General features: G+C 36.0%; 1 protein-coding gene across 7 annotated transcripts in view; it reads left to right on the top strand.

Annotated features, from left to right (window-relative positions):
* PTPN13 (protein tyrosine phosphatase non-receptor type 13) overlaps positions 1–25,604 on the top strand; it is a 230,931-nt gene that overhangs the window by 131,912 nt on the left and 73,415 nt on the right. For all 7 annotated transcript variants that reach the window (XM_042984235.1, XM_042984238.1, XM_042984236.1 and 4 more), the window contains 6 exons: positions 11,831–11,926; positions 12,546–12,639; positions 19,373–19,595; positions 22,657–22,731; positions 22,861–23,035; positions 25,028–25,181. In XM_042984235.1, the coding sequence (XP_042840169.1) occupies positions 11,831–11,926; positions 12,546–12,639; positions 19,373–19,595; positions 22,657–22,731; positions 22,861–23,035; positions 25,028–25,181 (817 nt within the window). The remainder of the gene's footprint in view (positions 1–11,830; positions 11,927–12,545; positions 12,640–19,372; positions 19,596–22,656; positions 22,732–22,860; positions 23,036–25,027; positions 25,182–25,604) is intronic.

Here is a 25,604-nt window from a genome sequence, read left to right as displayed (position 1 = left end):
GTGCTGTTAGATTTTGTATTTGGGATTTTTCTTGTTTCTTGAGATAGGCCTGGATTGCAATGTATTTTCCTCTCAGGACTGCCTTCGCTGCATCCCAAAGCATTTGGATTGTTGTATTTTCATTTCCATTTGTTTCCATATATTTTTTAATTTCTTCTCTAATTGCCTGGTTGACCCATTCATTCTTTAGTAGGGTGTTCTTTAACCTCCATGCTTTTGGAGGTTTTCCAGACTTTTTCCTGTGGTTGATTTCAAGCTTCATAGCATTGTGGTCTGAAAGTATGCATGGTATGATTTCAATTCTTGTATACTTATGAAGGGCTGTTTTGTGACCCAGTATGTGATCTATCTTGGAGAATGTTCCATGTGCACTCGAGAAGAAAGTATATTCTGTTGCTTTGGGATGCAGAGTTCTAAATATATCTGTCAAGTCCATCTGATCCAATGTGTCATTCAGGGCCCTTGTTTCTTTATTGACCGTGTGTCTAGATGATCTATCCGTTTCTGTAAGTGGAGTGTTAAAGTCCCCTGCAATGATCACATTCTTATCAATAAGGTTGCTTATGTTTGTGAGTAAGTATTTTATATATTTGGGGGCTCCTGTGTTCAATGCATAGACATTTATAATTGTTAGCTCTTCCTGGTAGATAGACCCTGTGATTATTATATAATGCCCTTCTTCATCTCTTGTTACAGCCTTTAATTTAAAGTCTAGTTTGTCTGATATAAGTATAGCTACGCCAGCTTTCTTTTGACTTCCAGTGGCATGATAAATAGTTCTCCATCCCCTCACTCTAAATCTGAAGGTGTCCTCAGGTCTAAAATGAGTCTCTTGTAGACAGCAAATAGATGGGTCTTGTTTTTTTATCCATTCTGATACCCTATGTCTTTTGGTTGGAGCATTTAGTCCATTTACATTCAGTGTTATTATAGAAAGATATGGGTTTAGAGTCATTGTGATGTCCGTAGGTTTCATGCTTATAGCGATGTCTCTGGTACTTTGTCTCACAGGATCCCCCTTAGGATCTCTTGTAGGGCTGGTTTAGTGGTGACGAATTCCTTCAGTTTTTGTTTGTTTGAGAAGACCTTTATCTCTCCTTCTATTCTAAATGACAGACTTGCTGGATAAAGGATTCTCGGCTGCTTATTTTTTCTGTTCATCACATTGAAAATCTCCTGCCATTCCTTTCTGGCCTGCCAAGTTTCAGTAGAGAGATCGGTCACGAGTCTTATAGGTCTCCCTTTATAAGTTAGAGCACGTTTATCTCTAGCTGCTTTCAGAATTTTCTCTTTATCCTTGTATTTTGCCAGTTTCACTATGATATGTCATGCAGAAGATCGATTCAAGTTACGTCTGAAGGGAGTTCTCTGTGCCTCTTGGATTTCAATGCCTTTTTCCTTCCCCAGATCAGTGAAGTTCTCAGCTATTATTTCTTCAAGTACACCTTCAGCACCTTTCCCTCTCTCTCCTCCTCTGGAATACCAATTATGCGTAGATTATTTCTCTTTAGTGCATCACTTAGTTCTCTAATTTTCCCCTCATACTCCTGGATTTTTTTATCTCTCTTTTTCTCAGCTTCTTCTTTTTCCATAATTTTATCTTCTAGTTCACCTATTCTCTCCTCTGCCTCTTCAATCCGAGCCATGGTTGTCTCCATTTTATTTTGCAGCTCATTGATAGCATTTTTTAGCTCCTCCTGGCTGATCCTTAGTCCCTTGATCTCTGTAGCAATAGATTCTCTGCTGTCCTTTATACTGTTTTCAAGCCCAGCGATTAATTTTATGACTATTATTCTAAATTCACTTTCTGTTATATTGTTTAAATAGTTTTTGATCAGTTCGTTAGCTGTTGTTATTTCTTGGACGTATTTCTGAGGGGAATTCTTCCATTTGGTCATTTTGGATAGTCTGGAGTGGTGCGGAACTGCGGGGCACTTCCCCTGTGCTGTCTTGAATAACTTGCGTTGGTGGGCAGGCCGCAGTCAGACCTGATGTCTGCCCCCAGCGCACCGCTGGGGCCACAGTCAGACTGGTGTGTGCCTTCTCTTCCCCTCTCCTAGGGGCAGGATTCACTGTGGGGTGGCGTGGCGCGTCTGGGCTACTTGCACACTGCCAGGCTTGTGGTGCTGGGGATCTGGCGTATTAGCTGGGGTGGATCGGCAAGGTGCACAGGGGCGGGAGGGGCAGGTTCAGCTCGCTTTTCCTTCGGAGATCTGCTTCGGGAGGGGCCCTGCAGCACCAGGAGGGAGTCAGACCCGTCGCCAGAGGGATGGATCCGCAGAAGCACAGCGTTGGGTGTTTGCGCGGTGCAAGCAAGTTCCCTGGCAGGAACTGGTTCCCTTTGGGATTTTGGCTGGGGGGTGGGCGAGGGAGATGGTGCTGGTGAGCGCCTTTGTTCCCCGCCAAGCTGAGCTCTGTCAACTCTCCCTCAACAACTCTCCCTCCCATTGTCCTCCAGCCCTCCTCCTCTCCGAGCAGAGCTGTTAGCTTATAACCTTCCAGATGTCAAGTCCCGCTTGCTGTCAGAACACACTCCGTCCAGCCCCTCCGCTTTTGCAAGCCAGACTCGGGGTCTCTGCTTCGCCGGCAGGCTGCCCCTCCGCCCTGGCTCCCTCCCGCCAGTTCGTGTACCGCGCACCGCCTCTCCGCCCTTCCTACCCTCTTCCGTGGGCCTCTAGTCTGCGCTTGGCTCCAGAGACTCCGTTCTGCTAGTCTTCTGGTGGTTTCCTGGGTTATTTAGGCAGGTGTAGGTGGAATCTAAGTGATCAGCAGGACGCGTGGTGAGCCCAGCGTCCTCCTAGGCCGCTATCTTCCCATGATCCCCCTGTTTGGTTTATTCTTTTCACTTTTTCACCTCAGTATAGGACTTTCCTAGTCTACTTGTTTCTTCTTCCTTGTTCCTGATATCTTTTTTCTACCACATTACTCCATCTCAATATCTGAGAAATTGTATGTTTTCTAATAGAAATGTCTGTCACCATCTCTCTTGTTTGTAATTACCACACACTCCCTATCTAACATTGCCTTGTGGGTTGGCAACACATTCCTGATTATGAGAGATTGACTTGGAACCAGTACTGTGAGTATAGTATGAACAGCACTCCACCCCCTGGGTGGGGACCATGAATACCATTTTGCTTCCAACAGTTAAAACTCCTCTACATTCTGTATAAATACTGGAAAAGGACACGAAGAATAGATATAAGTAAGTCCTTCAAAGGTGACTGTGGTTAAATGTTACTATTTAAGGAGTTTTAAGTCAATCTACTATACATCAACCTTAAATATTGCTTAAAAGACAGTATTGTGACCTCTGGTCTAGCCTAGTTTTGCTGTTCTGTGACTGCCTTGTGAATGCAGCTTAAACTCTGTGTTGTGCAACTAGACTATGTAAGCACTAAAGTATGTGAGCCTGTTCTTATTATTAAGGCACCTTAATGTTTCATTTTCATGAGAAGATTGAATTTGAAAGTTCATACATTTTTATAGTTGCATTTTAGAAAAGCAAGGGGATGGATTTATAAATATTACAGTTCACCATGTATGATACTTCTAGTGACATGTTCTAAGGGAGAAATTTTTTTCAAAAATTATCTCTCCTCTAAAATCCAAACTATTCAGTTTTTATTTCTTCACCTTATTTCCCTTTGAAAAGAAAAAAAAGATATGATTGAGTTGTTATTTGGATTACTTCATGAACTAAAATAATTTAATATTCAGTTTCTGTTTCACTCATATCAGTTCCACAAAAGTAAATATGAATAATCAGGGATTTTAGGTGATATTGGTCAAATATCACATGTATTTCAGAATTGATAACTCTATTATTCTACCAAGATGCAAATATATTTTGTATCTCTAAAGAACACACTATTATAGACGGAATCAACATCTTAGCCAGAAAGAATAAAGTGCCTGCTATATTTCTAGGACTAAATTTTAAAGACATTTTGTATTTTAGACCAGCATTGTCCAATAGAACTTCTTCAGTGGAGGAAATGTTCTATATCTACAAAGTCCCAACTCAGTAGTTACAAGCCACATGTAACAGTTGAGCACTTACATTGTGGTGGCTAGTGCAACTGAGGAACTGAATATTTTATTTACATTTACATAGCTACATATGGCTAGTGGCTGCCATATTAAAATAGTACAGCTTCAGACCATTCTCATGTAAAGTTAGTCCAGTATAAAATACCAGTATTCAAATGAGAGAAGATTTGGTTTGAGAAATACTTGGGAAGGAGAATAGACAATTTACTTCCGTTCTTTAGATTTATCCAAGTAGAAAGAATGAAATTGCATTTAAAACACTAAAGAAAGTGAATGGTGAAACAAATACAAACTTTCCAGTATCTATATTCATAGTAACATAATATTGATTTTGGAGTCTAAAGAAATCATAGGCTATTTTATCAGAAATTAGGGACCTAATTTAAATTGAACTGATACATAATTAACATATACCCAGTTTGGCTTTGGCATAGATACCTGAGAAGCATGGATTGATGTGTTTTAAGAAAGATTTAAGATGCATCATACTAGCAACAGTATCATAGCAATTTTTGAGACCTGGCAATTTAAATCTCTGAAATATTTCTTCATTTCATCCCAATCTCTCAATTCCTTGCTCCCGTGGACTATGGAAATAGCTTTCTAAATTGCTATTTCAACTACCATTTACATCTTCCATTTTCCTGCCACACAAATCTGAATAATTTCTTCTCTGCCTCAGCCATGAACTTGTCATCATCTGAACAGGGTAAAATTCTAGCTCCTTAGATCATGTCTCTCCAGTCTCATCCTTTAGCATTTCCCATCTCACACCCCACTCCAATACATGGTTCATTCTCTCAGTCTGTCTCTCTGTCTTCCCCTCTTTTCCTCCCTCCAGCCAATTGTTGTCATTGCCAATTGTCATTTCCATGCCTTTATTCATACAGCTTTCTGCCTCAAGACTATCAAAGCTTTCAGGCATTTCTGGTTCCGGAAGCTTTCTCTCACCTTCCCAGTTTAGGATGATGGCCTCATTTTCATTGAAATTATTTGTTTTAAGGAGCTTGTTTCTCCTCCTATAGATATCAGAAATTTGGCATAATCTAGTCCATAACTGTATCCTTAGTATCTACCACTATATCCTACATGGTACTGTTTATTAATCTAAACGGAGTATTGCAATGTAGCTATTAATATTAAATATTTGGCATGTGCTGTTTCAGATATGTGATACAACAATATTCTCTGATGAATTATGCATAGTGAGCAGAAATCCTTCTTCTCCTGTGTTATCCAACTTCAAGAGAAGTCATAACCTGACCAACCAAGAGTAAAGGCAATCAATTTCCTTTAGAACTCTATACTGTTCATTTGAAAGATTTAGAATGGGCAATAAAGTCATAACACGGGATCCTGGAGGATGCCAGAGGAGTGGTATAGCCAACCCAGATGCAAGACACAGCCTACACTGGTGGCCACTACATTGCACAAGTCTCCTGTGAGGGAACTGGAAACTTTGTTCTTTTTACCATTCCTGCTTTGCACAAATTTTACATCTCTAAAGTAATTTATAGTTTACAGAGCATTCTCCTATGTATCTTTCCTCAATTACATATGTTTATATTTGCATGAGTTCTGTTTCTCCTGTTGACAAAAATTTTTGACTTTGTCTAGCTCTCAATAGGTTTTAGAACATGGTTTGTTCATAGATCATGTAGTATGGTATATGAATACAGTGGACTCTAGTGAACATATAAAAGGTATAATCTTTAATCTCTGAAAATTACTCCCTTGAAAAGAAAGCATAAAGAAAAACATTTCATACATGGAAACATAGTATCATTATTTTGGTTTCTCTGTTTATTTGAAAACTGAAATATTTTGTCAGGGCTAATAACCCTAAAAATGCAGTGTTTGAAAAATTGTTATAATTCTTTAATTCCTGATGCTGCACTTGTCTGAGTCTCTCTTTCTTTCTGCATGTTACATGTCTGAGCTTGAATATGTGTCACTTGTAAATGATGTTTTTAGATTACAGTTTGTGCTGGTTTAGGTTCATTTTAATGTGAAGATTATAGATTTGAATGTTTCATCTGAAATAGCTTTATGTAAGCTCAGAATATTATGCAAACCATAATACCCTAAATATTAAGAGTATAGTGTTCATGATCATGTCCCACAACTTTATATGTTTAAAGTGTTAAGTGTGAAAACAAAATTTTAACTGAAGTGTTAAGTATTGGTGCAAATTGGAACTCTTAGTTGTCAAGAACTTATGGCTAAATGCTCTAGCCTATTGAAAAGCTGCTTTTCATTGGTACTATATAAGTAGAGTCAGTAGGATATTAGAGTTGGAGTGAATTTTGTTTAAAGGATCAGATTACAGGGGCGCTGAGCGGCTCAGTTGGTTAAGCATCCAACTTCGGCTCATGTTATGATCTCATGGTTCATTGGTTCAAGCCCCATGTCAGGCTCTTGAGTTGACAGCCTGGAGCCTGCTTCAGATTCTGTGTGTCTCTCTCTCTCTCTCTGTCCTTCCCCCACTTGTGCGCACATGCTCTCTCTCTCTCTATCAAAAATAAAGAAACATTAAAAAACTTTTTTAAATAAAATAATCAGATTTCAGCTAAAGAATAATAAAATATTTGTCAGATTTTCATATCTTGTATTCTTACAAGAAATAGTATACTCTTAATTATGGTAAAACAGTACTAGAAACTAAAAGATGTCTTCAATTGTCAGAGTATGTATGATTACCGAATCTCTATAACTAGACCTCTATCCAAGTGTTAATTCATTAAGCCATCCTTCTGTAGACCCTATTCTTCTCATCCTCTCACCACTGTTCTACTAAGTGTAGGTTCTTTCCTAAAACTTCATTTTCCACGTCTAAAAACTAAGTACTCATAGGGAATCAAAGAGAAGGAAATCAGTAAAATGAGGAATAATCATGACCCTAAATGGACCCTGGTACACTGATTTGTTCAGTATAGGTTTCATTTAAATGTTTACTGAGAAATTTGCAAACCAACAAATTAATCTAATTTTTATCCCACAAAAGCCAAATATAGTTCTGCAATTATAATGGTGAAGGCTTAAACTTTTGCTATATGTCAATGAAAGTGGCCATATGTACATTTTATAAAATGCCTATTCGGTTTTCTTAATTTAAATTTTAGTTAACATACAGTGCAATATTGGTTTCAGTAGGAGAATTCAGTCATTCATCACTTACACACAACACCTAGTGCCCATCACAAGTACCCTCCTTAATGCCCATCACCCATGTAGCCCCCCTGTCACCCACCTCCCTCCATCAAGTTTGTTCACTATTGTTAAGAGTCTCTCGTGGTTTGTTTCCCTATCTCCTCTTTCCATCCCCCACCTTCCCAGTCATCTATTTTGTTTCTTAAATTCCACATATGAGTGAAATCATATGGTATTTGTCTTTTTCTGATTGGTTTATCCCATTTAGCATAATACATTCTAGCTCCATCCACATCATTGCAAATGGGAAGATTTCATTGTTTTTGATGGCTGAGTAAGATCCCATTGTGTGTGTGTATACGTGTGTGTGTGTGTGTGTGTGTGTGTGTGTATACATGACATCTTTATCCATTCATCAATTGATGGACATTTGGGCTCTTTCCATAGTTTGGCTATTGTTGATAGTGCTGCTATCATGTACCCCTATATGTTGATAGGGTGCATGTACCCCTTCAAATCTGTATTTTTGTATCCTTTAAGTAAATAACTAATAGTGCAATTGCTGGATTGTTCTATTTTTAGTTATTTGAGGAACCTCCATACTCTTCCTAAGAGCGGCTGCATCAGTTTGCATTCCCACCAACAGTGCAAGAGCGTTCCTCTTTCTCTGCATCCTCACCAACACCTGTTGTTTCTTGTGTAGTTAATTTTAGCCATTCTGACAAGTGTGAGGTGGTGGTATCTCATTGTAGTTTGATTTGTATTTCCCTGATGATGAGTGATGTTGAGCATCTTTTCATGTGTCTGTTAGCCATCTGAATGTCTTGAATATTCTTAATAGGTCCATTGCACATCATTCAAGAATGTTGGCATTCATAAAACTTTGTAGTATACTATATAAATACTTAGGAGCATTTCTTTGTTTAAAAACATTGTCTGACACTTTTTAATTAAAATAACAATCACCAGGTTGTATTGATCTGGGTATGTGATGATTTATTATACTCTCTGTTTTTTGTGCCTGTGTAGAAGTTTTCACAATAAAAAAGCTGGGTTTTTTTTTCTTTTTTAATCATTCAGTTAATACCACATTCCTGGGATCTAGGACAAATCTAAAGTGCTTAAATTATACATTTAAATATAGATAGAAAACATGTCTGTGGTATCTGGATCCTTCAAAAAGAAAGTTGTCAATAATGTTAGGACACCTCATGGATAATTAGGGATTAACCTTCTTCTGCAGATCAGAATAGAGGATGAAAGCTGCCTTCAAGTAGGTTGCCTTCAAGTAGGTTGTCTCAGAAAGCCAAGCCATGTTCCTATCAGATCATGTGATTTGTAAGCATGCAAAATGTGCCTCTCCATATACACCAATGCAAGATATACTCTTGGTAAAGAATATGTTTGTAATAATTTATGTTTGTAGTGAATTTTATAATAATTCCTGAAATGATTGAATTTATTATTTAATCCAGAAATAGAAAGCCTATATTTACAAAGGCTAGCCTTTCTCATAAGCATGACTGAGTAGTGAATGTTGCCTGGAACTTGAATCTGGCCATGCCATTACATGAAAGGAACATGGCTAGCAGCATTATAAAAGATACATTCCAGAATGAGAAGCTTACAAAAGAGATTCCTACACTCTAATTAACATAGGCTCCCCATTCCCACCCCAGTCCTAGAAGAAAACAAGGAAGTCTTCCCATCCCCTAGTAGTGCTGCAAAACTAGCCATCGATCGCATGTTTCTGAAGTGCTAGTGCCCCATTACTATAAAGCAATAAAGGATCATAAGGCAGTGCCCACCCTCCCCCGAACATGTGGTGCTGATAACATTTGCAGACCAATACCTCATCAAGGGGAAATGATTTGTTGTTATACTTTTAGGAGGGGATAATCAACATTGTATTAATTTGTCTCACACAAGGAACCCAAGAATTATAAAAAGGAAAAGGAATATGGACACATGAAATAATATAAGAACAATTATAAAGCACCACCAAAGAATGGAAATTTTAATTAAGATGTATTTGCTGTCCTACAGCCACTTGGCAGAAATAGTTATAAAACAATAAATTCATTGAATGTGGGGTATGAAATTGTTATTGTATGGCATAACATCTAAGTGACTGAAGTTCTCTATCTACTAAGTAGGCATATTGCAACTTTGTATTTTTCTTTGTAAAGTAAAAACAGTATTGCCTCTGTACTTCTGAGTCCACTCCTTGGCCTTGTTCGTTCTATTTACTGTGCTGTGTACATCGCAATGCCAGGTTTGTAATTTGTTCAAGTTACCTTGGAAAAATCCCTCAGAAGTTTAACATGGGGATTCTATAACAATACAACAAAAAGCTTGTCAGTGCCCCTTGAAAATAGCAGTTCTTCTTAAGTAACCATTTAACTATGTTCATTATATTTAAATAGAATTAAACAAAACCATTGTTTGATGTCTTCTACAATCTTTTCAAATCACATTTATCTTAAACCAGAGGAGTTTTTTAAAAATTATCTTATTTACTGTAAGACTTCCTTGTGGTAGAATGGAATCATTTTTTAGAAGCACTGGTAAATATTTGGATTTTCAACCCTAAAACCCTTTCCACTAATTATAGTATTATTTAATACTCATTTTCAGTGTGTATAAAGCTAAACAAAGTAGGGGTCTTCTATATTATGCCTACTGTTCCAGGAAAACATTGGCACAAGAGCAATGTGCAACTTCATCTCCATCAAGCCCACGACCATTTTTACTTCTACTCCTCTCACTTCTTTAAAGTTTTGCCTCAGCATGACCTCCCGATCCTGCCAGCACATCATTTCCGTCCTGGTTCTGTGATGCCATTTGACTATTTCATTCATTTATCCATCTCTTTTTCCTTCAACAATCTCTAGTGAACACCTTGCAGCACAGGAATAATTCATTCTGCAAAGTTCCTGTTCTCAAGCTTGCAAACTAGTAAAAAAAGAATTCCTCACATGTCTCCATTGTGTGCTGTCATACATCCCATGTCTCCCCTCAGTTCCAGGAGTTTCCCATGGTTTTCCTTCTCTACTGCCAAGAAAAAGCCACAAAACCATTCTGATTGGTTCCAATAAAATTCATGCATTCTAGCCTAATCTATACTTTCATGGCTATATAAAGGGTGTCATGTGGTTTTTACTGACTCTTATCAGTAAATTCTTCATAGCAGAATTTCTTTACTCTTCTGAAGCTCCCGGCCACTGATTCCCAGGAGTAATGCACTTTTTTATTACCAGGAGTAAGGCAACTTCTGATATGAGTATCCTGGATTCCTTCTATATTTTCACTCTTTCCCTGTTCATCATTTCTTTCTCTTATGAAGAAAAGGTTCTTCCTCCTTGCCAAACTGACCATCCATGTATGTTGGGGTGTTTTTCCATTTCCTGTCTCCTTCAGCACATTTTTTCATCAATTTTCCCCACTATCATTTGCAATTTCAGTCTTTCCAAATCTGCAGGCTTATTATCCACTGATTAACATCGTGCTCAGACGTTCCAATCTGCCACAAAGATTCAGATAACTCATTCAGTCGATTTTTTTTTTACATTGAGTTTTTAAAGCCCTATTTAAATGTATTTTTGTATGTTTTGGGGAGTGGGTGGAGAGAGGTTTGTAGTTTCCATCTAATTCTAACAAGTGTATCTGTGACTTCACAATATGAAGAGCCACTGCTATAATTGTAGTCAGAGACCAGGTTGTTAAAGGCTTTGAATATCAAGCTAAGGAGTTTATAAACTGTATTTTGAAACTTTAAGAGATGATAGCAATATGCCCAGATTTTTATTTCTGGAAAGTTCACTCTCTGTAATGTGAATCATAATATGAAATGGGTAAGATTGCAGAAGAGGGAATCTAGGATACATGAAGTAGTCTAGACATGAGATGAATAGTGATCTATGACTGTGAGTATGAAGAAGAGAAATGAATTAGAAACATTTAGAAGATAGAATTTTTATTTTAATGTGGTCCTACCCACCTTTTACAGGGCACACATTGCACAACCCCACAAAGTACCCCCCCCCACACACACACTCCCAGTGCTTATTCATCTCATTCTGGTAGATCTAAACATCCTGTCTTCAATTAAGTATTTTTGTCCTTAAACATTTTAAATTATTTGAGCTTGGGACTGTGTCTTTGGGTTTTCTATTCCTTTATAGCATGTAACACAGAGAATTACACATAGTGATCTTTCAAAAACTGCTTAATGATGATGTTTATATAACATCCACTGTGTTCTAAGAGCTTTGCATATATCACTTCATCTGATGCTCGCAACAACACTACTAGGTGTACACTATTATTATACCCCCTTTTCAGCTGAAGATGAGTCACAGGAAGCTTCAGTTACCTTCTTAAGGTGTCACACACCTGGAAAGTAGTGAGCTGAGATTCAAACTAGGCAATCTGGTGTCAGAGTCCAGGTTCTTAACCAGTATGCTAACCTGCCTCAAAATTGGAATCACGTTGTTTATCATCCAGCAATTGGTAAATTTAAAGCAATACATAAAATGTTCTAGTCTCATAAGAGTAAATGCAATATCTGATTTGTGTGGAACAGAAACGGATTTGCTTTCTAATGTTTTTCTTTTAATTCTTTTAGAACCAATTCGAAGATATAAAACTTACCACAGTGATATCTTTAGTACTTCCAGTGAAAGTCCATCTATTATTTCCTCTGAATCAGATTTCCGACAAGGTGAGAGGCATCTGAATTACCAAATGTTTTTAAGAATCCATGAATTTTCAGGGGCACCTGGGTGGCTCAGTCAGTTGAGCATACGACTTTGGCTCAGGTCATGATCTTGCAGTCCATGAGTTCGAGCCCCGCGTCGGGCTCTGTGCTGACAGCTCAGAGCCTGGAACCTGTTTCAGATTCTGTATCTCCCTCTCTCTGACCCTCCCCCGTTCATGCTCTGTCTCTCTCTGTCTCAAAAATAAATAAACGTTAAAAAAAAAATTTTTTTTTGAATCCATGAATGTTCTTCTTATTCAGTAGTGTTAAGATATAAGGTATCAAAAGAATAATTTTATATGAAATTTAAAAATTATAAAAAGCTGCCAGTTACTCATGTTAACAGTATTATAGGAACTTAATAGCAGTTTCATCAAATAACAATATAGTCATTTTCATAATAGGAAATAATTCACTGTCTTCAAAAATAACTTACCTCTGAAGAGTTTAATGACATTATATCATTAATTTGGTGGTATGAATATAATTTGTAAAAATTATCTTATGTATCTGCTCAGTGCTTTAGTTTTAAATAAGTTACTTTATATTTTTATTACCTGTGTTATTTTTTTTCATTCTTTAGTACGAAAAAGTGAAGCTTCAAAAAGGTTTGAGTCCAACAGTGGTCTCCCAGGGCTGGATGAAACCCCAGGTCAAGGCCCATCACAGAGACCAAGGTATGTGATAGGAAAAATAGTAATATATTTCCAGTGACACGTGGGTTTTTTTTCTTTATTAGAATCAAGGAGAATTTTTGAAAATTATCCTTTTTTCTCTATTTTCTCCATTTTCCCTTTCCCTCCTCTTTTTAATTCTTGGAAATTCATTTAATTATGTGAAAGACATTGTAGTAGTTTGAGTTGTTGCATCTTTTAAAATTAGAATTGGCTCTGATTATTTATAGTCTGTGTTTGAAATTAAAATTGTTAATATGAATATAAAATCATTTATTAACAGGAAGTTCAGAAGGCATGGCATTAAGCATCTGTGAGAAGATAGTAAACCTTGATTTCTAAGACAATAATTTCTCTTTTGAAAGGTTGAATAGGCTCCACAAGCAGATTTTCAGGGAGTATTATTTGTTGAATGAATAATGAATAGGTTACTACTAAATAACCTATTATGTAAAAAGTTAATTATTCACTACATATTTACTGGCTTACAAGAGGTTAACTTGTGTTTTTTTGTTTTTGTTTTTGTTTTTTTAACTTGTGTTTTTTTTTAAGTTCAGTTTGGGCTGTTTAGAGTTCATTTTCATACTGAAATGGTCGACTTTCTAATAAGATGTTAGGTATTATTCATGTGTTGGGCTTAGGATGGTAGTATCATAGCTGTATATTGATTTACTTTGTTTAAAGCAAAAAGTGTCAAACCAGTAGTGAATATATTGCTGTGTATCCTTTTCACATGTGCACAGTTCCCTTACATGAATAAAGCATATTGTTAATGTTAAACATTAATTTGAAATTTATAAACAGGTTGCTTTAGAATTTACTTAGAAACCATGCAAATCCTTTTAAATTTGATACCTCAGTTCGTTTAATTCAAGTGCCACCATATACAAAAGAATCATTTGGAGATTAACAGAAACTTGCCCGTAAGCTAATTAATTCTGGTAGACACTGTTTCACACCCGTAAACTATTAATAGACCAGGTAACCCTAGCCATGTGATTAAAGCAGACAATTTATCTAGGGTTTAGAATCCAAGCAATTAATTACATTGCACTAAAGTAATTCCTTTCAGCATTCCATTTTTTATTAAATTTATGTCTTTTTCTCTTCTCTCTTATGCTTTTTTAAGATAGTCCATGATACTTTATTTACTTTGAGGAAAGCTCTAATAAGTATTCATTTACCTAAAGCTGTGTTATATTTGCATAATAGAATTTTATATTAATAAGACCCCAATGTGGTGAGACCCCGACTTAGTAATTTTGAACAAAGGGGTAAGAGACAAAAAGATTTATGTTTGGTATTATACATTTTCTTAAAGACACAAAAGCATTTGGAGATGAACAGCAGTAAGAAGCAAATATTGAAATGCACTAAGCTCTATGATGAATTGAGGGAGTCACTCCTATCTATATATTTAATTTGGAGAAAATTTATATTAATAGTATGATGCCCTTTAGGTTGATGAAAAGCATGAGTAAAGATAACAATAGGAGAATTATTAAGCTTATGATTTAAAAATTAATTGATTTTATAGTTCATTTGTTAGTTATTTAAAAATATATTCCTCCAAATAAAATTAAGTCATTTTGTGAGCCTTATTTCAATTTTCTTGGTGAGTTACCTCAAAAGATTATGAGAGAACCTTAGTTCTGACTGATTTTATTTTTAGGGGATGTTAATTTTAAGGTCACTTTAGCTTATAAAATTGTGTTCTAATGATAAACTATCTTTTAGTTCATACTTTAAGAGGAGAAAAAAACTCCATGTAGCATCCATAGCATCTCCATTAGATGAAAACATAATAAAAAATATTTCAAGAAGTAGATTGTTAAGTCTGTATATATTAAACTTGATGTAATATGCTAAACTCAACTTCTTTTAGACAAGTCTCACCCTCTTTTTCTGCCCACAGGAAAACACATTAACTAAAATACTCTAAATTCCTTATTCAAGCACAGAATTTTCTGAATGTATACAAAGGTTTCTGATAACATCCTTAGCATGCTGGCACACAATTAGGAGGTCCTGTTTTGTTCTTTAAGTCATATATTTGTGAGATCTATAAATAGTGTTGTATTTTGACATGTTGCATGCTTCTTTATAAAAATTTCCATTCCCTTTAGCTAGAATTAAATGGAAAAACAGATCCAGGCAGTCTATTGATTTGTATCGTAAAGGGTGGGGGGAAATTAACAGGAAACTATGAGTCAGATGCAGCAGAATGAGGAATTTTTTGATTCTGAGTTATCAAAAGTGTCTTTCAGTGACCAAAAAGGATATTCAAAGCTATTTTCCAAAGAACATCTCTAAGTTTTTTCTGTGTTAACTTACAAAGTTCAGTTTATACGTAGTACAATTCCCATGGCTTCTGAACCTATTTGCTTGACATGGTAGCCTGTTTTTCTGACTTAAAACAACCTGTTTATTCATTCCTAAATGATCCAGATTTTCTTAGTTTTGTTCTTTTGTTTGCTTTGTCTTTATTTTTGTTGTATTTTGGGTTTTTTGTTGTTTTTTTTGGTTTTGTTTTTTTTTTTTTTTTTTGGTCTCAAACTTTTTAGCCTTTATAGGAACTTCAACCAGATATTGTGTTGAGAGAGATTAAATGATAATTAGTCATTTTGGCTACCTGTTTGTAGCTATGGTATAAAATAATTTGAACAAGAAGGCCAATATAGTTGATGAAAATAACAGGTGTGAGTTAAAATGTCTAGATTCAAATTCTTATTATTATACTTGACCCCCTTAAGTGAGAGAGCCATAATATTATATTCTGTCATTTGCTCAAGAAATGATTCCTGTGAACCTACCATGTACTGGCAACTTTTAGGTACTGTAGATAAAGCCATGAACAAGACCATAAAAAAAAAAAAAAAAAATCAGATAATGATGGTGCTTTGAAGAAAAATGAAGCATGCTAAGGGGATAGAGAGTGCACATAGAAGGAAACCATAAACAAAATGAAAAGTCAACCTATTGAATGGGAGAAAATATTTATATGAAAATATCTGATAAGGGATCATGGCTAAAATATAAAGAAATTATACAACTCAACCCTCCCCCCAAAAAAAGCCAAATAATCCAATTTAAAAACCACAGTGCATATCATCTCATACCTGTTAGAATGGCTAAAATCAAAAAGATAAGAAACAAGCATTGGCGAGGATATAGAGAAAAAGGAATCCTCAGGCACAGTTGCTAAGAATGTAAAATGGTGCAACCACTGTGGAAAACAGTGTGGAGGTTCCTCAAAAAATTAAAAAGGAACTATCATATGATTCAATAATTCCACTAGTGGATATGTACCCAAAGAAAATTAAAATATCAAATTTAAAAACATATATGCACCTATATGTTTATTGCAACATTATTTATAATAGCCAAGATGGAAGCAACCCAAGTGCCCATCAGTAGATGAATAGGTAAAGAAAACACAGACTCTCTCTCTCTCTCTCTCTATCTCTCATACACACACACACACACACACAATGAAATATTACCCAGCCATAAAAGAGAATGAGATCTTGCCATTTGCGACAACATGGATGGACCTAGAGGGTATTATGCTGAGTGAAATAAAAGACAGATACCATATGATTTCACTTATATATGGAATCTAAAAATCAAAACAAATGAACAAACACAAACAGACTTACTAATCAACAAACTGTTAATTGCCAAAGTGGGAAGGGATGAAGGAGGATTAGATAAAGAGGATTAAAAGGTATGGTCTTCCAGTTATAAAATAAATAAGTCACAGAAAGGAAAAATACAGGATTGGGGATATACTTAGGAATATTGTAATAATGTTGTATGGTGATGACACTTAATGTGGTAAGATTGAATAATATAGAATTGTCACATCACTATGTTGTTCACCTGAAACTAATAAACCACTGTATATCAACTACACTTTTATAATTTAAAAAATTGTTTAAGGGAAAGCAGATACATGCAAGCGGGGGAGGGGCAAAGGGAGGAAGAAAGAGAATTTTAAGCAGGCTCCAACACCCAGCATGAACCTGACACATGGGGCTCCATCTCACAACCATGAGATCATGACCTCTGCCGAAATCAACAGTCGGATGCTTAACCACTGAGCCACCCAGGTGCCCCAATAATAAAATGTTTTTTCATTGAAAATTTCATTAAAAAAAAAAAAAAACAAAGAGAAGGCAGGCTAAAAGGATAGAGAGTGCAGGGGTGTGATGTCCAAGTTCTATTTTACATAGGTTGGGCAATTAGAGAAGTCCTCTCCAAAGGGTTACATTTGAAGAGAAAACTATTTTAAGGGACAGTGTGAACTATGCAGATATCAGGAGGCAGAGGGTTTCTTCCAGACAAAAGAAATTACAAAAGTAGAGGCCTTGAGGAAGCAGAGGTATGGGAGATGTGTTGCATGTTAGACTATTAGAGGAATACAGGAAGGACAGTGTGGGTGCAGCAGGATGAGTGAAGGGGGCAGAGTGGGTGGTAACCAGGACCCAAATCATGTCAGACCTCAGAAACTTAGGTGAATACTTTAGATGTTATTCTAAGTTTAATGGGATGCCATTGGATGGCTTGAAAACCTAAATCTAATTTACATTTTAATGGGATTACTCTGTTTTGTTCTGTGAAGAACAGATTAGAGCAAGAGACCAGTTAGACAGTGATAGTAGTACATTTGGATGGATACAGCACAGACTAGTATGTTGGTGATAGAGAAGACTCAGATACAGATATTTTCAAGGTTCTGCCTACAGGATTTGCTACTCAATTGGACATGGGATTTGCAAGATAGAGGAATCAAGAATGATTCCCAGTTGTGTTGTAAACAACCAGTTTGAAAAAAGCTTCCACATGGGGGAGAAATATCAAGAATCTGGTTTGAGACATATTAACCTAAGGATGGATATTAACATCCAAGTAAAACACTCACGTAGGCAAATAGAATTAGAATTCAGAGGAGAGACTGGGTTATAGGAAAATGTAAAGTAATTAAGGCCATGTAATTAGATGAGATCATGTAGGTATGGAGTATATATGGAGACTTGGAAAATCTGGAGGGCTGAGGGCTGTTGTAGTCTAAACACTAGATTATAAACAAAGGAGGAGCCAGCAAAAGAGACTAAGGAGGAAGAGCCACTAAAGTAGAAGGAAAATAAAAAGAGCATGGACTTCCCAATGGGAAATGTTTTAAGAATTGGAAGGACTGAGCAACTATATCTTTTGGCACTTAGAGGTCAAGTAAAATGAAAATTGATAACTATCTTTTGGCTTTGACAGCATAGAGGTCAGTCATTTTTGTGAACAGCTTCGGTGGAATAGTAGGGACTAAAACCATTGGTTTGAGGCTAAGAGACTGGGAGATGAAGTAGAGATAAAGCTTAAATAATTTGAAGAGATTTACTCTAAAAGACAGCAGGAAAAAAAATGGGATAGAGTCCAAAAGGGGTTGTAGAACCAAAGGAGGATTTTCTGTTCTGAGTAGGAAATAGTAATCATTTTTGTATACTAATGAAAATAACATAGTGTACAATGCATGTGAGGGGATAATTGCAGGAGCAAAGTCTTTGAGTAGGAGAGGGGGTGGAATTTTATGCACAGTAGAGGTATTGGGCCCATGTGAGTGTGCAGGAGATCCATCGTTGTAACAGAAGAGAAGGCAGAATATATGGACGTAGATGTGGAAAGTTTGGTGGTAGAAGGATGAGGAAGTTACTTCCTGATTGCTTCTTATTTCACCAAGACAACTGGGGAAAGGTCATCAGTAGAGAAGGAGAGAGTATCTGAGCTTTGAAAAGAAAAGGGAAGGAAGAAGATATAAAATAGTTCTCTAAGAAAATGAGTTACCAGGCAGTGCTGAGAGCCCAATGAGATCAGTCAGCATGGTTCTGCAGTTTCAGGAGAGTTGAGATTGTTTGCAAAGGGGTGATTTTAATAATGGGCTTTGGAATTCAAGCAGGATAAGGGCAAAGAGATAACAGAAAGTGATGGAGTCAATGAATTATTTGAAGAAGGGTATTCGAAGTAGTGAGCTAAAAAGAAAAAGAAAAAAGACAAAAAAAGAAGGGATTATATGGAGAGGGCATTGGAGGATAGAAATAGACAGTTATTGTTTATAGGCAGCATGACCATGGGAGTAGATGGCTGGCAGAAGTGGAGGAGGCCAGAGTGCTGGAGGACTCCTCAGTCTATGTGACACCACCTTAAATGATGACAGGAGCACTGGTGGAGAAGAGGACTGAGTCAGGCACTTAAATCTTTAATGAATAAGGGAGTGTTGATCAATAGGACAATAAATATCTACAGCAAAGCAGAGCAGTGGATTGAGTGATTTCATAGCATGTACTTCAGGGAGGCTGGGGGCTGTTGTAGGTCAACAAGGGTCAGGAAGCTGATAGAAGAATTAAGGGGAATCTCTATCCCATCTCCAGGCCCAGTGGTACATACAGGACTCTAAGAATAAAACAGCCCCATCTGAAGAGAATCGCAGTGGAAGCAGTGTTCAGAGGATGCTAGAATGTTCAGAGAAGAGGTGGAACATATAGATCTATCCAGTGAAAATGGGGCAGCATACTATATCGATACATTAAAAAAGTAGGATTGAAATGTTACTGCACGGGTTATTCTGAGATGACAAAATAAAATCTGCGTAAATTCTTGATACCTTACTTAACATGTTTTTTTTTTCCTTGATTGGACTTAAAATAATTATTTTCTTCCCAACCCTTTTCTCTTTTCTATATAGTAGACAATATGAAACACCCCTTGAAGGCAACTTAATTAATCAAGAGATTATGCTAAAACGGCAAGAAGAAGAAATGATGCAGCTGCAAGCCAGAATGGCCCTTAGACAGTCTCGGTTGAGCCTGTATCCAGGAGACACAATCAAAGCCTCTATGCTTGACATCAGCAGGGATCCCTTAAGAGAAATGGCCCTTGAAACAGCCATGACCCAGAGAAAACTGAGGGTAAGTTAATTCTCAGATTACTGCATTTAAACTTGGTCTCACAGGCTCTTAAAAACTGAGAACAAACTGAGGGTTGATGGGGGGTGGGAGGGAGGGGAGGGTGGGTGATGCGTATTGAAGAGGGCGTTTTTTGGGATGAGCACTGGGTGTTGTATGGAAACCAATTTGACAATAAATTTCATTTAAAAAAAATTAAATAAATAAATAAATAAATAAATAAATAAATAAATAAATAAATAAAATTTATTTATGGAAAAAATAAAATAAATAAACTTGGTCTCACAGGGAAATAGTATGCAAAATACTTTTTGAATTCTATAGGTGTCCTAAAGTTGCCTGTAGATGAAATTGAAATCCCATATTAATCTATTAGTGTTAAATATCATATTGGTTGATGTTAAATATTTAGCTGTTTTCATGATTTCATTTTTAGAATAACATTAAATGGATTTATAATAACTGTATATTTTAAAAGTATATTCATGATCCTTAAAGTCACCTAGATTTATTCAGCAATGTAGGAGATTATCTTTTAATATTAAGAAATTTATTATCCCACAAATCAAGATCAGGAATAGAGAACTAAATGTTGGTTCAGAAGCTCAAGAATGTTATGAAATGCATTCAAACTTTCTGCTCTGCCATTTTCAGAATTTTGATAGCAATTTATTTTGTAGTCAAAAGATGACCACATTAGTTCCAAGTATCATATCTTTATATTACAATATTCAAAGACAAAAGGAACAAATCTGCATCTTGTATCAGTGGAGGATTTTTTAAATGTTCAGTTAGTTTATATTTTTCTTTCAACATATGTCCTATATAATTTTATAAACATAAGCTCAAAATAAACAATTCTCTCATGTAAAATATCTTGAACATTTAACATCTTCTATAATATTGTTAATGGCTGTAAAATACTCCATTATGTGCCTTTATCATGTATGGTGATTTCTTCAATCAGTTTCCAGTTATTGGACATGAAAAATATTTCTAATTTGTTGTTGTTGCTATTGTAAGCAACGCTCCGATGAACATCCCTTTAGCTAAATCTTTGCAGGTAATTTCCTCCCAATAGAATAGCCAAGTCAAAGGCCAACACCTTTTAGGACATTTGATATGTATTGTCAAATTGCCCCTCAAAAGTTTGTACCAATTTATGCTTCCTGTGATCATGCCTTTTCGCGATATTCTTACCTACTCTGGATACTGTCATTTTTTTATCATCATAAATTTGATAGGTGAGGCAGTATCTTTTTTTGTATTGTTCCTTCACAAATAACTCTTCAAACATGAAATAAATAGTAGTAAAAGTAATAAAATCTAGAGTGAATTTTTTTCTGTTTAGCTCTGCACAAAGTGTGTTACCCCATTCTGTTTTGTTTTTTGTTGCTTATTTCAAAGAATTATCTTAAAAGCACATTTGTATGCCCTAGAGTTGAGAGAATTCAAATTTCTGTCATAGTTTTCTAAGGAGAAGAAATAGTATTGGGTAAAAATTGCATTGAACCACACATTCGAAGACTTGGTTTCTATTGTTAATAATGCTGTTAAATGACTTTAGGTCAATTTTTAAACCAGTTTGTGCCTTACTCATGCTAATTTTTAGAATGTGGTATTGGGTCATACTTTATAAGATATTATCCAATTTTAAAGTTATTAGATTCTAATAAAACATAACTGAATTTATTTTAAGCTGAAAGGAAGAAACTCAATGAGGTCTCATCAATTTATGATTAGAACCAATACCTTTGTCAAAAGTAAGCACTAGGCAGAATATTGTACAATTTAGTTGGGTCCCCAATAATTAAAGGCATGCATAAAGCATAAAGAGCGCATATATATATACATATATATATATATATATATGTATATATATATGCACAGTTCTAATGCAGAACTGTGGCTCATTAGAGATTCATAAATGGTATTCTTTCCCTTTAATTTTTTTCTGTTACTTTTGGTGCAGACACACTTTAACTTGTTTATATACTGTTGCCTTAGTTGATCTGTATTAGATTCTGTGTTTCCCACGGCAGACCATTTTCATCTTTTCTGCTCTATTTCTATTCTCGTTTAAAATGTGGCCTACCAATTGGTTCGTTGAGTATTAACAGGCACTTAATGTTAAAGTTTTACTTAAATGGTATCTGTCACATGTTCCACACTTGGTTAATTGGATAGAATTCCCACACCATGAAGCCAAAGAAGAAACCAAAAAAAAAAAAAAAAAAACCAATAAAACTCTGGTAACCTTCATTAGTGCAAACACATGCATGTGCATTAACGCGAGCACACACGCATGCACACACACCACCTGTTGTCTTTGGCCTCAAGATAGCCCTTGTCCATTTGGACATAAGCTTTCAGTCTATTCTGAATCCTACTCCCATCTAGAGTTTAAGTTGTTTCCTCAACTAGTTATCCACTCTTGGCAAAACTTCTAGATATACAAGAGGTAAAGGAAAAGACTAGATTAAAAAGCAGTAAATGCAGTGTGTGGACTCCACTTTTGTCTCCCCCATCTCCCCCATCTTCTGAGACAATGTTTTCTCACTAGAGGCAGCAGTTGGGGACAAAGACTGATGCCTTAATATCCCTAGTTGTCACTATTTAGAGAAAAAGAAAAAAGATACAGTGTCACAGTGTTCCAAAAACATGATTATGAATAGATATGTATATTTTGTAATTACAAGTACATGTTGTCCTTTAACTGTGATTTGTTTTAGAATACTTTAAATATCACTCTCTAAAACAAATGAAACTGTGTTCAATCACTTGACACATTAGCAGTACTAAACCGAATCCTTATCATGAACTTGATAACTGTATTACATCGGTAATTAAGACTACCACTGTGTTTGAGCATCTGAGTTTATCTAAAGGCCAAAAAAAGAAAAACTTATAAAACAGTATGAAGCAAGGCTTTACATTTGACATCACTGTTGAAGATGAAACTGAGGAAGAACTTCTGTTTATATTATTATTGTATTATTTTCCCTTTAAGGAAAGCACTAGAGTAAATGGTAAATACTGTTCATTCTACCTATGTGATTTGCAGAATTTCTTTGGCCCCGAGTTTGTGAAAATGACGATTGAACCCTTTATATCTTTGGATTTGCCACGATCTATCCTTGTAAGTAATAAAACCAATTTGTGTCACTCTTAGAAAGTATTTTCCGTAATGACTGTTTTAAAAAACAGTTGAAATTCTTATAATATTCATTTTAATAGATGTCCTTCCTTTTTTTTTTTCCAATTGTAGACCAAGAAAGGGAAGAATGAAGATAACCGAAGAAAAGTAAACATAATGCTTCTGAGTGGGCAGAGACTGGAACTGACTTGTGATACCAAAACTATATGTAAAGATGTGTTTGATATGGTTGTGGCCCACATTGGCTTAGTGGAACATCATTTGTTTGCTTTAGCTACCCTCAGAGGTACCAAGATATTTTAAGTTCAGGGTGTAGTATAGAAACTTGGCAACAAGCTGACTTCCATACCTGTTATTGCCCAACTTGTTTTGGGAAATGTTAACTACATGAACATGTCAGCATTGAGAAGTAGGAGTTAGGAACTCCCTTCTCCTAATTAGGTTCACTGTTTTAATAGCTGTGTCTTGTAGCGTCTTCTATACCTGACCATGAAGATTTTCCTTTAGCTCTCACTATACAAAAGTGGATTTTAATTATTCTGTTTTGGGGACCATTATATATGTCAATTGCCTACATATGTACTCTAGAAATTAAGTATCCTGCTAATCTGAATTTGAATATATAGCAGGATCCTGTTTCTGAATCCCCACTCACATCAACTTCTTCAGCCTACTATCCAAAAAGAAATATACAGTGTCTTTTTTAAATGTTTTCAGTACATGACTGCAAATGAGTCATTTTACATATTTTTTAAGCTTTATGTGCACTGAACTTTGAAACATTCACAGTGGGCTCAGAGCACAGCTTCAGTAGAAACCACTCCTATTGGGTCGGCCTGGGTGGCTCAGTCTTGAGCATCCAGCTTCGGCTCAGGTTGTGATCTCACAGTTCATGAGTTCAAGCCCTACAGTAGGGCTCGCTGCTATCAGTATGGAGCCTGCTTTGGATCCTCTGTCCCCGCGGCGCCCCCTCTGCTCCTCCCCTGCTTGCACTCTCTCTCTCAAAAAATAAAACATTTAGGGGTGCCTGCGTGGCTCATTCGGTTAAGCATCCAACCCTTGGTTTTGGCTCAGGTCATAATCTCACAGTTTCATGAGTTCAAGCCCCTCATCCTGCTCTGCACTGATGGTGCAGAGCCTGCTTGGAATTCTCTCTCTCTCTCTCTCTCTCTCTCTCTCTCTCTCTGCCCCTTCCCCACTCACACTGTCTGTGTTTCTCAAAATAAATAAACTTAATTTAAAAAAAAATTTTTTTTTAAAAAGAAACCATTCCTATTTATCATTTCGAATTTCCATAGCTGCTGCTTGCTTTGGAGTTGGGCTTTAATAAATGCTTCTTTAATAAATCATTATATTTATAAGTCACTCTTTAATATTTTAGATTCCTATTTACCTCAAAATTTCACTTAGCTTAGACAACAGAGTACTATAAATTACAATTAAGGATCAAATTATCCTGAAACCCTACAAGATCAGGATAATGTCTTCTTTGTCACAAAAGAAATGTTTTCTTCAACTTAGTTTTTGAATTCTTGTTTCTTAAAAACTAATAATTCACTTGGTAGAGTCATCCAATAAATGTTAAATTAGTGCCTACTAATGTTCTGTCACTTTACTAGTTGTAATTTTGGACTAATCAGGTGACACCATTCACATGAATAATTAATCAGAATTTCTATTTATAATACATTAATTTCTTAAACATTCTGGACAAGTCAGATTTTATTGAATAATTTTTACTTGGAAAATCAATAATATTTAAATGAATTAAAAATAGAAATAAAATGATGAGTATTGTTTCTCCTAGGTTTCGGTTGGAAGCTCAATAATAATAAATAATAGGTAATATTTATTGAATGCCTACCATATGCCACGTGTTTTACCAAGTGGTTTATATACGTTAGGTCATTTGTTCCCTACAGCAATGCTAGAAAGCAGGAATTTGCACTATCCTGATTTTACAGACAAGAAAATTGATGTCTAGAAAGGTTAAATAATTTATTGAGCGTCCCGCAGATAGTAAATGATGTAGTGGTGTTGAAGCCAGTTCTGTCTGCCCATAGAGCCCTCATTCTTACAAGACAGAGCCCTAGCATCTTGCCCCCATCCACATGGAGTGCCTCAGAGTTCCTTGCCGTACTCCTTAGAAATCCGGTTTTATTCTCGTGTGAAACTGTCTTGTGCAAGTCTGATAAAAAAGAAAAAAAAAACCTGACGGAATCAGAAGAAAACATTAAAGTATTTTATTATATCTGAATGTTTTCTCTTTCTGTTTTAGATAATGAATATTTCTTTGTTGATCCTGATTTAAAATTAACCAAAGTGGCCCCAGAGGGATGGAAAGAAGAACCAAAGAAAAAGAGCAAAGCCACTGTTAATTTTACTTTGTTTTTCCGGATTAAATTTTTCATGGATGATGTTACTCTTATACAGTGAGTACACAAGAGTTTCTGTCTTTCTCTTTTTGGTGCCTAGTCTTTTGACCATTTAATTTACTTCTTCTGAATTATTTGATTCTGACCAATGATAATGTTATTATCATAAAAGGAATATTTCCTTCAACATAGTTTATTAAATTCTTGTGCCTTGAAAGCTAAATAATAGGGGCACCTGGCTGTCTCAGTTAGTTAAGCGTCTGGCTCTTGATTTTGGCTCGGGTCATGATCTTATGGTCATGAGATCGAGCCCCTTGTTGGGCTCCATGCTCACAACACAGCCTGCTTGGGATCCTCTCTCTCCCCGTCTCTCTGCCCTTCACCTGCTCATGCACGCTCTCTCTCTCTCTCTCTGTCCCCAAATAAATAAATAAACATTTAAAAAAAAAGCTTAATAATAAACCATCTTGGGAACTAAAT

The sequence above is a fragment of the Panthera tigris genome, chromosome B1 (genome assembly GCF_018350195.1).
Source record: "Panthera tigris isolate Pti1 chromosome B1, P.tigris_Pti1_mat1.1, whole genome shotgun sequence".
Taxonomy (NCBI): domain Eukaryota; kingdom Metazoa; phylum Chordata; class Mammalia; order Carnivora; family Felidae; genus Panthera; species Panthera tigris.
The sequence above is the reverse complement of the archived record's forward strand: the minus strand, read 5'-3'. Positions and strand labels throughout refer to the sequence as shown.